Source organism: Myxocyprinus asiaticus, chromosome 50 (assembly GCF_019703515.2).
Source record: "Myxocyprinus asiaticus isolate MX2 ecotype Aquarium Trade chromosome 50, UBuf_Myxa_2, whole genome shotgun sequence".
Classification (NCBI taxonomy): Eukaryota; Metazoa; Chordata; class Actinopteri; order Cypriniformes; family Catostomidae; genus Myxocyprinus; species Myxocyprinus asiaticus.
In genome coordinates this window covers 10,633,589-10,648,300 of record NC_059393.1, presented here as the reverse complement: position 1 = coordinate 10,648,300, position 14,712 = coordinate 10,633,589, and the positions used below count along the sequence as shown (strand labels likewise).

The 14,712-nt window shown below is 36.9% G+C and overlaps 1 protein-coding gene across 1 annotated transcript in view; it reads right to left on the bottom strand.

Annotated features, from left to right (window-relative positions):
• The window catches only part of LOC127438759 (calpain-2 catalytic subunit-like), a 35,191-nt gene extending 21,538 nt beyond the window's left edge, over nucleotides 1-13,653 (bottom strand). The window contains exons 1-4 of the mRNA XM_051694584.1: nucleotides 13,298-13,653; nucleotides 10,878-10,947; nucleotides 8,871-8,989; nucleotides 5,904-6,037 (exon numbers count right to left, since the gene is read on the bottom strand). Of these exons, the coding sequence (XP_051550544.1) occupies nucleotides 5,904-6,037; nucleotides 8,871-8,989; nucleotides 10,878-10,947; nucleotides 13,298-13,534 (560 nt within the window). The 5' untranslated portion in view covers nucleotides 13,535-13,653. The remainder of the gene's footprint in view (nucleotides 1-5,903; nucleotides 6,038-8,870; nucleotides 8,990-10,877; nucleotides 10,948-13,297) is intronic.
• Between the last annotated feature and the right edge of the window lie 1,059 nt (nucleotides 13,654-14,712).

Below are 14,712 nucleotides of genomic sequence, written 5' to 3'. Positions count from 1 at the left end.
AGCCAGCGTCCCACGTCATGGTCGACGAGCCAGCGTCCCAAGTCATGGTCGACGCACCAGCACCCCACGTCATGGCCGCCAAGCCAGAGTTTCACGTCCTGGCCACCAAGCCAGAGTTTCACGTCATGGCCACCAAGCCTGAGTTCCACGTCATGGCCGTCAAGCCAGAGTTCCACGTCATGGCTGCCAAGCCAGAGTTCCACGTCATGGCCACGAAGCCAGAGTTTCACGTCATGGCCACCAAGCCAGTGTTCCTCGTCATAGTCGCTGAGCTAGCGCCATCTTTTGCCCCAGATCATCAGCCTGCTTCATGCCATATCACAGCCATGCCGGAGCCTGCTCCATGCCATGTCACAGCAAAGTCTCAGCCGGCTCCATGCCATGTCACAGCAACAGCTCAGCCTGCTCCATGCCATGTCACAGCAATGCCTCAGCCTGCTCCATGCCATGTCACAGCAATGCCTCAGCCTGCTCCATGCCACGTCACAGCCACGCCTGAGTCTGCTCCACACCTTGTCATAGCCACAACTGAGCTATTAGACCTGGAGATGGTTCCCGCCCTTGTACCCACCCTATGGATGCTTCCTCATGATCAGGCAAGGGGAACTTTCGACGCTCCGACCCCGCCTGGACCCTCTGAGCCCTGGACTCCGCCTTGGCCTGTCAATCCCTCGACATCACCTCAGCTCTACATTCCCTCGGATCCACTGCGGTCCTTCAGCCTGTTGGCTTTACCAGGGTCCCTCGTCTCTCCAGCTCCACCTTGGTCTGTCAGTCACCTGGCTCTGCCTTGGCTCTCCGATCCTCTGGCTATGCTTCGTCCCTCCGATCCGTCAGCTCCACCGGGGACCTCCTTCCCTATGGCTCCACTTTGGTCCTCAGTCCCACCAGCTCTGTCTCAGTCTTCCAATCCCCCAGCTCTGCCTTGCTCCTCCGAGCCTCCATCACCACCTTGGTCCTCCCTGCCTCCGGCTCTACCCCGGCCCTTCGAGTCTTTGGCTACTCTCTGGGTACCAAGTTCCCTGGTGTTACCCTTCAAGTCCCCCATGGCTCTGCCTTCCATGGCTCTGCCCCTCAGATCTCTCACAGCTCCACCTTCCACAGCTCCGCCACTTGAGCCTCTCAGGGCCCCACCTTCCATTGACTCTGCCCTGGTCCCATGCCCCATCCCCTGTCTCGCCAGGACACACCCCACGCCACGCCATGCCATTCCAAGACACGCCTCAAGACTCCCTCCCCCCAGCTCCCTACAGAACTTTGGAATTATGTTATGTTTAATGTGTTAGTCCATGTTTTGGAGCATTGGGAGTCGCACCAGTGGGGGGATATGTAATGTTTGATGTGTGTTTGGTAACATGTCATGCTAAGTCTAAGTCAAGTCAAGTTTATGTTCATGTTAGTTGTTCATGCTTATGTTTTGTTTAGTTCACATTTATAGTTAGGGTTTTGGATATCACTTATGTAAATAAATTGCACTTGGGTCTTCACTCCATCGTCTCTTCGTTTACCTCATTGCCAGCCTCATTACAGTCGAGATGCAGGGGCATGATGTCACACAAACATGTCCACACTCAAGGAGATATGCAAAGTGATAAACATTCACTTTATTAAGTAATATCGATAAATGAGTTTGTTTCCACATTACATGATATTAAAGCTTGTTTAACAAATGCCTGCAGAAACAGGTGTATAAAACATTATAATCTCTTTTGATAATCGTACACCTGAAGCTCAAATGCTAGTGCTGCAGCATTGTTTATCAGTTGGGTTGCTAGGAGAGATTTCTAATGAGAGTCAAACCCCTGCTAAGCTAACGGAAGCATTGCAGTTTTTTTTTTCTTAAACGTCATCTTCCGAATATTGTCTTAATTGCTGTCAGAAGTCTTACGACAGGTGGTTATGTGTTTGGCCAGCAACAATATATAGAAAGAAAGAATTAAAGATGGGTAACTGGGTGTGAAATGCTACTAGAAACACTGTTCATTAAAAACACACTCCACACAATGACATACCCTTATTCTACGAATCCCCATGTGTAAGCCTGCTGTACTTGTATGCAAAGTTAAAGGAATATTCTGGGCTCAATACAAGTTAAGATCAATCAACAGCATTTGTGGCATAATGTTGATTACCACAAAAAAATATTTAGACTCATCCCTCCTTTTATTTAAAACAACAAAAATCTAAGTTACAGCGAGGCACTTGCAATGGAAGTATTTTGTAGTAAATAATATTTTGTAGTAAAATCATAGTATGCATAAAATTAATATATTAACACAATAATACTGTAGTAACACCATGGTTAACTGCATTAAAACTATGGCTTTCGGCAAATAACATGGTCATAACAATATTATTAAAGTAAAACCATGGTTAATTTTGTCCGGATCAAACCTTTCTCTCAACTCCCCGACCTTCATTGTGACCAAACGAACATTTATATTCATTTTTATTTACTATTATAAGTAATATTAAAGGAAATACTAACAGTGGAGACAGAAAACAGAATGTTAAAATGTGAGACAAAAGGCGGATTCAAACCCAGGTTGTCTGCATGGAAAAAGCACTTTCACACCATCGTTACACCCCACTCCACTGCAGCAACCAGAGGTGAGTAGAGTACCCAAAAACTGTACTAAAATAAAGTACAATTACTTAAAAAATTATTACTCAAGTACAAGTAAAAGTACTGACATAAATAATTACTTGAGTAAGAGTAAGAAAGTATCCAATTAAAAGAATACTCAAGTAGTGATTAACTCGTTACATTCACAAATGACATAATGGACGTTAACTCCCCGATATTCCATTACATAATAGACATTTAACATGTATTACAGAATTATTATTATTATTATTAATGGAAATTCTGTCATCATTCACCATCATGTTGTTCCAAACCCATATGACTTTCTTTCTTCCACGCAACACAATAAGGAAATAGAGATGAAACAGAATGTTTGCCTGAGTTCTCTATATTTTAAAAGTGAATGGTGACTGAGACTGTCAGTCTCTAATATTCTGTCTAACATCTTTTGTGTTCCACAGAATACAGAAGGTCACACTGGTTTGGAACAACATAAGGGTAGGGAAATGATAACAGAATATTAAATTATGGCTGAGCTATCACATTAAAGGGATAGTTCACCCAAAATGAAAAGTAAAATATTCTTCTGCAAATCTTAATTTGTGTTCAGCAGAGGAAAGAAAGTCATACACATCTGGGATGGCATGACGGTGAGTAAATTATGAGAGAATTTTCATTTTTGGGTGAACTATCCCTTTAAGAGCTCTTTTCAGATCTGGATGAATTTGTCAATAAGAAGAGAGGTTTGGAAACCTTTCTAGTAATTATTACGGTGAAAACTTGAAAATGTCCCACTGGGATATTATATATAATGCTGAAATGTAAACCAAAGCAAGATTATGCTTTATTAATGCCTACTTTCGCTATTTCATAGCTTTTAAAGTGCTGAATGGATTCTTATTTCAGTGTAGTTACAGTTTTCAGTGTCGAAAGAATTTAGGTCATTAGTTCTGTACAGCAGTACCGCCGCTCTCTAAATGCAGAGTACGCAGCCTAGTGCATAGGGCACCAACCCCGGTCGCGGAACACTCGCTGTGTCTGAAACTGCCCCCATCCACTATATAGTGCGCTTTTCGGGTGTCCGCCATATTGTAGAAGTATCTAAATTCTGAGTGAGCCACTCATTCCCTACTTTTGTTCACTCATTCCTACCCACAATGCACTCTAATTTCAAGTGAACATTTGATGTACACTCAAAAACAGTTAATTGCCCACCGCGGGGAAGATGTACGAGCTTAGAGCGCATTGGAAATTGGGGAGAAAAGGGGAGTTAAAAATAAAAAATAAAATAAAAATAAATGACAAACAGAATGAAGATTTATTTTATTAATATTTTATTTAATAAGAATAACAAGGCAGGACCAAGTATTTTAAAAGTTAATATGTGACGTTGTTTCTGCGACAGCCCCAGAGCTCCGATGCTCTGTGTATACGTCAGCGTCCGAATTCACTCACTCATTTCGTTCACTCACTGCTGAGATATAGTGGACTCACTGCCATTCACTATATAGGAAATAGTGAATGAGTAAACAAGTGAATGATTTCAGACACAGCCACTCTCTTCGCCATACAATCGCCTCAGGCCCACACATCTCTCACACACGCGCCACGTGCACCTCTCTGTGCACGTGCAGAAATATTGTCTGTTTGCGCTCCAGCTGTCAATCACGTGGACGGCAGAGCAAATGGCATTTACACTTAACTGGGATGTTTACATGGATTTATACAGTTAATCAACCCGAAATATCTGCGATAGGGTAAATGCATAAATACTGCTCATGACATGTGGGACGCGGGACAAAGCGCACTAATATATTGCTGCAGATTTAGAAATATACACTTAAAAACTGATGTCATAAGAGCCCAGTTAAATTATCACCCTGAAAATGACCATCACCATGTCACAGAAATGCCCGCATTAGCATTAGAGCCACAAATTACCTCAACATGCTGCCTTAAGATGGAGCTTCAATTTTAATCTTGAAATATCAGCTTGTCTTGGTGTTAAATGAAGGCAGTGCATGACGAAACTATTCTTTTTTTCACTGTGTGGAGCGAAGAAAGTGTTTCACTTAGAAGAGCTTGATGCTGCTGGAGTGATTGACTCGTCTTGAGTGACAGTCTGTGACAGCGAGCGCAGCTGTGTGAACTTCTGCTGTCGTAAAAGTCCCATTCAATAACCTCTCAATAAATTACACATTAATTAAAATTAAACCCAGTAATGACAAGAACGACGCCCATTGTAAAGAAGTAAAATTACATTATTTTTCATTAGAAATGTATTTGAGTGAGAGTAAAAAGTACCTAATTTTAAAGAGCACCTATTATGGTTTTTAAACGTGCCTAATTTTGTTTTTAAGGTCTCATACAATAGATTTACAAGCATCCAAGGTCAAAAAACACTTTAATTTGCTCATAATTTAAATTGCAGCATTACCTTTTTTCCCCAGTGTCAAAAACGACTCGTTCAATGATCCGTTATAAAGGATTCATTCTAAACTCCTCCTTTCAGGGAGCCTACTCTGCTCTGATTGGTCAGATGTCCCAGTCTGTTGTGATTGGTCTACCGCTTAGTGTAGTGTTTGATGGCGGGTCAAAGCTGTTCGCGAGCAGCCAATGAAGACCAGAGGCGGGTTTTTTGTTACCAAATTACATAGGAATGTACAGGAAGTAAGTCTGGAATTACTAACGACTCGTTTCAGGTGTTCAGAATCGGTTCTTTCTTTTGGGAGTCAATAACTCCATTTGTCGTGCACTTTGATTTTTGAAACTTTGCAGACTTTTTTACATTCACAAACAGCTATATAACACACTACATGAAAGGTGATATTTGAAAAACCATAATAGGTGCTCTTTAAACCAACTCTAAAAGTAAATTTTTCCCCAAAAATTTACTCAAGTAAATGTTATGGAGTAAATGTAGTGCCTTACTACCCACCTCTGGCAGCTACACTAGGGAAGCAGTTTGTCTTTCATTTCTGTTTCCACCAGACTACCGGAGTGCAAATAACCACATAGTGTGGCAGTGCTACTTACACATAGTGCAAATAGTCACTCCGATAATAAATATCTGCCATGACAGTTCACATTAACTTTGCATCTGGCAGCATTAACACATATCGACTGATAGCATAGGTTAATTATTTTTATCAATCGACACCCCAACAGAAAACGCAATTATCCTATTGTCTGTTCTTAGAAAGTTCCACAAAATAAGCTTAATTTCTGGTTGAGGCAGTTTGAAGTTGCTTGCTGTGCACACACACTTTAACACACTAACACAAGAAACAACACAAACAAATACACAAAGACTCACTTAGCATAGGCCTTCTCCAGCAGTGCGCTCCAGAACTCATTTCCCTCCGCAGAGTGAACAAACACCAGCTCTCCGTCTTTTACAGGCAGGCGATCATCTATGACAACATCTACCCACTCTCCAAACTGCCAGAACTGAAGGATGAGGGCAGAAAGTGCAGAATAATATTTAAATGTTCATTCTCAAGATGTGGTCCAAACCATGAAGAGGACCTTTTAAAACTCTAAATATTTAAGGGACATACTTTACATTACAGTTACAAACAAAACAGCTCCAAATGGTATCATACTTTTCCCATGTTTTTGGACATGTGCAATGGTATGATTATGGTTTTTGACCCATAACATGCTATTGCTATGGGTTTTTTGGACATGGCACCATGGCCTTGGGACATAAACTATGGTAATACCATGTTTTATTTTGTTTTTGGACATGGTACCATGGTAATACCATAGTTCTGGACATGCAACCATGGTATTACCATGTTAAAAAATCCTTTTTTTTTTCTTTTTTTTTTACATGTACAATGGTTTTACCATGTTTTTGACCCATACTATGGTATTACTATGGGTTTTTGGACATGGCATCAATGATTGTGCTATGGTAAAACTATTTTTTAGACATAGTACCATGGTAATACCATAGTTTTGGACATGCTTTATTATAGACATGTAGCAATTTTATACAATGTTTGTGGACATGTTCTATGGTATTATCATGTTTTTGGACATGTACAATGGTATGATTATGGTTGTTGACACATACTATGCTATTGCTATGGGTTTTTGGACATGGCACCATGGTATTGGGACATAAACTACACTGTAAAAAACAATGACTTAAAATAACGGTAAATGCATGGCAGCACAGGGTGCTTATTCTTATTACTTTATTCATCTTGCACCAAAACACATAAAATTGCTCTTAATTTTAACATTTACTCTCCCCATAAAGTCTCATGCAAAGCATCCACAATAAAATACCGTGAATTTACAGTTCACTACCCTTTATATTATTAAATGTTAAAAACTTCAAATATGAGCCTTCTGGAAATACAAATATCTGTTTTTCACTTTATATGCTTTTATTTTATTTTTAGTCTATAATGTTAAACACTGTAACTACTAAAGGCCACATGATGACTTAAAGTTAATCAAGAGTGACCTTTCCAGGGACAATAATTAAATTAATACACATGTATAGACAGTGCACAGTGTTACTTACACAAATACAAAACACCATCCCAGTAACAAATGTGACACTAAAATGATGTAATTAACATTAACTAAACTGCATAAAATATAGCATAGAAAAACCCATTGTACATAACTGATATAAAAAATAAGAAGAAACATATCTTTTTCCATAAAATACAATGAAATGTGATGGCTCACGCAGGGAATTCTGGGAATGCCCAATTATTGTTTTTCACCGTGATTTTAACAAAATTTTACCATAAAAGTACATTTAATCTCTTGTTAGACATAATATACATTTTCACCATTAATTATTTGGTACTTTTACATCTAAAAAAATATGTTTTTTTAACAATATTTTACTGTAAAATTACATGTATTGTCTTATTAAATATATTCTAATTTTTTGCTGTATATGTTAAGGTTACTACCTGTTAACCAATTATTTTTTTTTTATTTTTTTTTTTTTTACAGTAGCATTTTTGGATTCTTATTCTGTTAAATTACAGACATTTTTTTACAGTTATAGAAATCCCAATATAAATGGATTAAGTAAACTTGTATACTAAATTTCTACAATAAGTGTTTTTCACTAATTGAAATTTTGTTTGATTTCATTTTAATGAAGTAAACTGAACAAGCAGCAAAAAATGTATTTTACTTTGGAGTTTACAGATGAATTTTGACACTATTATGAATATAATTATAATTTATAATTTTATAATTTATAATTTTATTTATTTATCACACATTATACATTTGCACATATACAGTGAAATTCTTCTTTTTCACATATCCCAGCTAGGCTGGGGTCAGAGTGCAGGGTCAGCCATGATACGGTGCCCCTGGAGCAGATAGGGTCAAGGGCCTTGCTCAAGGGCCCAACAGTGGCATCTTGGCAGTGCTGGGGCTTGAACCCCTGACTTTCTGATCAGTAACCCAGAGCCTTAACCGAAATTTTTTTTTCAATGAGAAATATTTGCTGAAAATGTACATTTGTTGTGAATAAATGTATTTTTATGGGAATTTAACACTTTTATTAAAAAAATGTAAATTAATGTTCAATTATACTGTTTTTTCACTGTAAAAATATTTTTACAGACATCTAAGGTTAAAATTTCATTTTCACATGTAAAAACATGATGTTTACCTTCATTTAAAGGAGATTATCAGTTTCAGTTAAGTAACAGGGAAAATGTAAATTTAGTGTGAATAAATGTATTTTGGGGAATTTCACACTTTTAATGAAAAATGTGAATGAATGTTAAACTGTATTTTCTCTGTAAAAATACATGTATTTTTTACAGTGTATGGTAATACCATGTATTTTTAGACATGGCATTACTATATATATATATTATTTTGGATGTGTACTATTAAAATACCATATTTTGGGGACATGTACAATGATATTACCATGTCTTTTGACATGTACAATTGTATTAGCATTTTTTGACCCATACTATTCTATTGCTATGGGCATTTGGACATTGCACCATGGTCTTGGGACATGTACTATGGTAATACCATGTTTTATTTTTTTTCATGGTTCTATGGTAATGCCATGTTTTTTGGACATTTGCCTTTAAGTAAGGGGTGCTACACATATTTAACATTGATACAATGAAAGAGCAATACACTCCCCAGAACCCTCCACAGTGAATAAAATAATGTTGTCCAATATTAATCTACAGTATTTATATTGCAACATGTGCACTGAAATGCAAAGCGTGACCTATTTACTCTAACAGTGTAACCTGCACACACACACCTGAAAATGGAAGATTCCAACATAATTGTCACCAAAGTCCTGTCCATCAGGCACGACTCTGGCTAGAACATCTTCATTCAGGGTCAGGGAGGCAATGGCAGCTAGAAGCCAGCAGTCACCTGAGAGACAAAGAGACAGAAGACTGAGAGACAGGACGTGATATCTGTGTTGTGTTTACAGTTGGTCTGTGGTCTGCAGTAGAAACCAACATACTCGCATAGAAAACTTGCAGCATACAGACCTCAAAACAAATCACTTAATACAACATGCAAGCTCTGTCTTCGCTAAAGTCTTTTTGGATCATTCTATGAAACTGCTACAGATGACTTTTACAGTATATTCTTGTACTATTTTAAACATTTCATCAGATAAATAATGTGTTTAGTTGCTAATAATATACACTTTGCCATTTCATTAAAGCATTTTAATTTATCTTGGGACATACAGTTACTATGCCTTCAAGAAGGTAACAGGGTTGACATTTTTACATTTTAATTTAACTTCACAAGTCTTGTGCAGGATTGGCATTTTAAGATAGTCCCTTACTGAAAAACATAACAAAACATTAGATAAAGTGATGAAAAAAAGAGGCGTTTTATCAAAAGTTCACATTTGTTTGCAGAAAAAAGTTTTTTGTTGATATGTAGAAAAATGCGCATAATAATTCATATTGATTACTGGCATCAGCTTATTACTTTTACACATGGGGAACAAATGGCACTTTTTTTGTAGAATGACTTTTTTATAAAAAGATACGGATATGGAATTAGTTGTAACCATGTTTGTAATGCAAAATAAACTTACAAAACCACTTTTTAAAGGTACGATATTCATACCCCAAAATAAATGAGATTAGGCACATTTTGAGGGAGCGCATGTAAATTACGCTCCTGATTTAACAGAACCAGCCAATGAGCGCAGTTGTGGTTTTCATGTCACGTAAGTGGTGAGCTGCAAGTATGAGCAACCAGACACATGTTGAAAAAGCAGAGAGGAGAGCAGGAACTTGTGTGTCTCTGTGAGAACATGCTCTCGTTCAAAACTGAGACAACAGTGACAGTCCATGCTTTTTCTGCAGTCTATTGCATGTATCATTTTTAACTTGCATGTTTTTAATGTGAGCAGCAGAGATTGACTATAACAAGACCATTCCAGCCAAGTCTTTCTGTCTTTACAGCCACTAAAAACAAGAGCGTTTACGTTCAAACCCCCACCCCCACCCCACCGGCTGGTTTCCGTGTCCAGGTGGTTTCCATTATGAGTTTGGCTCGGCAAACTGTCTAACATTAAACAAAGAAAAGAAAGGAATGAGAGCAAGAAAAGGAGTGAGAGATGTATAGTAGGGAAGAGCTTGTGCAAAGCCACTAGAAGACATAAACACTTAAAAGCATCGTTCAGAAAGTGACACACCCTTAGGAATTGCACGGTGTGTCTGCTGTGTTTGCTTGCCAAGTTCATACAAACTCAGTTAATTGTAAAAGCTTAGTTAAATTAACATGTCAGGGTCTTGACATGTTAATCAACCCACCTATATATGACAAAACATAGTGTTTAGTGTATATTCAATTAAAACTGAAATGTCTGTGTGACTTTAAGTAGATATTTCTACCTGACCTAACCCTTAAACATTAATTTTGTTGGTTTAACAAAATGCAGCCAGGTTGAATCAGTCATATTACAATTATATTTTAGCCTAGTATAAAACCAGTTATTTTAGATGTAACCAAAATGAAGCACATTTTTTGGTTACCTGTCAAAATCTTATAACAGTGTAAAATGTGCTGAGAAAATGGCCACCACTAAATAGCTAAGCTGAATTTCTGATTGAGGCAGTTGTAACATTTTGCACACAATATCGACTAGTAGGTATGTTTAAAGAGAAGTTAGGGAGAGAAGTTAAAAAAGAACAGGTTTAAAACTTCACGTTTGACAAACATAGAGAATTAACATGCTGGATCCTGTTAAGAAGTTATCCTAAACATGTATAAATCTTTTATTTCCATTTACCTAGGGCTCCTTGACAAATATCCGTCCTTGTAGCTCCACCGACGATGAATTGTGGTTTTGAGCACAGCTCCTGCACAAGATATCATCATGTAAAAAGAATAGATGTCAAAATGTGCATGCGTTCCTTTTATTTTAGCTTTCTATTTGATCTTATCTTAAAATATTATTTAATTTAGATTTAAACTAATATTGATTACATCCAAATTAATGATTATTAAACTAATTGTTGTTGTTGATAGCGTATGACCAAATAGGTCGATTCAGTCATTCTTATCAATATTTATAACGTGGAAAAAACAGATTCAGATGTAACCACATGAAACACATTTAGGTTAATGTTATACATGATTTTTGCAATGAAATGAAAATAAATGAAAAGGAAAGGATATAGACATGGCATATACGAGTAGGGTTGGTTTACATTTAATATGTGGGTCCCATCCTCAAAACAAGAAATAAAATAAAGGCTATTTATTGATTTTTTTTTTGATTGCAAATAAAAGCTCTTTTATTATTCTGACCACTGATGGTCAAAATGAAACTTCAATCAATTTAGCTATTTTATGTCAAATTTGATCTGGACATAAATCTGTTATCTGGAAGTAAAACCTGCTGACATGTTGCAGATTGCACACATACATCTCAGAGTTGTCTGTTTTACATCTTTTCTTCTCAAAAGCATCACATTCTAATTGGCGTCTGCTAAACATCTTAATAAGATCAGATTTACAAATATTTTAACTCATAAATGTCTCAAATACATCTGCTGAATGTCTAATTGACATCCAAGAGTAAATGTCTTATGGACATATTGCAGATGAGCAAACAACCTAAAAAAAAATACTCAAATTGACATCTGGGTGATGTATGTCAGGGTCTGGGGCCAGGGTTGGGAGGGTTACTTTTTAAATGTATTCCACTACAGATTACAGAATACATGCTGTAAAATGTCATTTATAACATATTTCGTTAGATTACTCATTGTCAGTAACGTATTCTAAATACTTTGGATTACTTCTTCAGCACTGGTAGATTTTTTCACTTGTTTTGACTATAAAAACTCTGCCAGTACAGTAAGACAAAATACACGTTAAAAATACATCCTCTGAAAAATCTAAATATCTTATGCAGTGTTGTTTCTAAAACAAGATAAATCAAATTGATCTTGTTTTAATGATTTTTAGATATTTTTACAGGAAAACAATACAAAAATGATTATCAAGAATATGATGTTTGCCCTAATATCAAAGGTTTTACTAGAAAAGAAGAAATTATGATCCAATGTGAATTTTCTTGATATAAAAATATGATTGTTCTGTAACAATTAAGACAATGTATTTACATGCATTCTATTAGTATGCAGGGTACCTTTGAGGCTGACCATCTCATTTGCATATGCGTGTACTGTGTGATTAGAGAGTTACTAGAGAGGATGATGACCGATCTGCTCTCCCTGACCTTTATTATACTTGTATGTTTTGTGACGCTAATGGTTTGTTAATTTTCTCATGTATGAGAAGAGCGTGTAGCCTGTGTATCTGCCATTAAATGTGTGGAATACAGACTTTTGCTGTTTGGCTCCATGATTTGTCAGACTAAACCATTTATCTCCTGGGAAAAGCGTTACAGTGCCTGGTAACATGTGCACAAAAAATGGCTAGAAATAGCATTTTAGCTTAGCGTAAAGCTGACAATTTACACAAGGTTTATTTCTATTTCCTCTGCTCCAAACTTACTTCAAACTTACTTCTCTGTCTGCTCATATGAATGTAACACATCATAAGAAAGTGTTTCACTGCTGTTCAAATGCACTTTGGATTGCATCATTTATATGTATAAATGTTTTCCATCTGAAAGCACTAAATATTAAATGAAACAAATGACAATAAAATGCAAAGTAATCTCTTCAGTAATCAAAATACTTTTTGAATGTAACTGTATTCTAAATACCAATGATTTAAATTGTAACTGTAGTGTAATACAGTTACTTATACTTTGTATTTCAAGTAAGTAATCCCGTTACATGCATTCTGTTACTCCCCAACACTGTCTGGGGCTAAAATGTGCTTAAGTTTCCCAAAAGTGGCACAATGCAATAATAATAATAATAACAATAATAATAATGTTCTTAAACTAAGGCTTAATTTTCTTTAAGCAAAATATAATTTCTGTCTTTTGTACTGAACTGGAGTTAAATATGACAAGGTCATTTCTTCATAGGTATCGAGAGAATCACCAGTGAACGCCCCCTTAGACTTGTATGCAAAACAGGGTCTAAAACACTGGCATTGACCCGAGTTTAACAGCTTTCATAAACTCAACAGCATAGTACAAATAAAACATCACACGATTCCCCGTTTAATGAGGTAAAATACACTATATCCGTTGCTCATTTAACATAAACCTCTAGAAAATCATACCCTGGGTCTTTTCCATACTATTCCCCTGGTTTTGTAAGAGCTGGCTCCCAGTTCTTTAAAGCCCAAAGATTCGGGTGCGGCTGGGAAAGTCGGGTCTGAGAACAGGGTTCCTTTACTGCGACACTGGCTCCTCAGTGCCTCAAAGTCCTGGTTGAGATATTTAGTCGCATTGGCGTTAGTTCCAAACCCTGCAGCCTTCGCTCTGTTCTTGGCTAGGGTAGAGGCTATTCCCGACATTATTCCGCTTTTGAAGGATAACTGTTTTTTTTTTTTTTTTTGGTTTTTTTAGCAGTTGTCTTGATCCTTCAATTTAACTGTGATTCTCCGCCCCAAACTTTCCAGGCGTGGTCCGGCTGTCAAGCGAGTTATTACGCGTTTTTACGCACGCAATGAAGAACAGGAAGAGTATAAAAAGTGCAATGGCAAGAGGTTTCTGTGTCACAAATACACTGACAGCGACTGCAATCATAGCGAAACAATAGCATACCGTATTTGGCCGATTACGAGAAAATGTTGCTGCATTTGGCCTATCATCCTGGAAAATATACGATATAAGCAAAGTTTTCTTTGATAAGTTTTATATTGTTATCACATGAGACCGAGTGACAATTTCTCACAACACTGCGGTGAAATAACTATATAAATTACGTTATATTGCATAAAGTTACTTTGTACTAATATAAATTAATTGTACGCAACAAGGAGTTATAACAGGAGCCCACATGCTTTAACATTATGTTCAGAACAGTGGACGTGAACTCGATGAGTTGCTCAACATCACCATCTTCCGGATCTTAAAGTTGGTGCATCAAGGCGTTGATTTTCTATATTGCTTGGTTCACGATTTGAGCATTTCATTTCATTTTTTGAACATTGAATTACATTTTTAAATACATTTTAGCCTACCGGATGGACCAAAATCGAATGCATCAGGTGTTTAATTTTCCTTTTGTCACAGTTTGTATAACCTTCGTATAGAAACCGAACTGAAAATGAGAAGTGTCAGCTTTATTTACCCCTGTGGAAGGGGAAGTGTACCCACCACACATACGTCTCCGAGATACGTCTGTTTGGGATCTTATCATCTGGAAAGCATCGCAATCTAATTAACATCTGCTAAACATCTTTAAAAGATCAGATTTACAAACATTCTAAACCATAAACGTCTCAAAGACATCTGCTGAATGTCTTATAAACATCTTAAAAAGATCAGATTTACAAACAATCTAAATCATATACATCTCAAAGACATCTGCTGAATGTCTTATAAACATCTTAAAAAGATCAGATTTACAAACAATCTAAATCATATACATCTCAAAGACATCTGCTGAATGTCTTATAAACATCTTAAAAAGATCCGATTTACAAACAATCTAAATCATAAACATCTCAAAGACATCTGCTGAATGTCT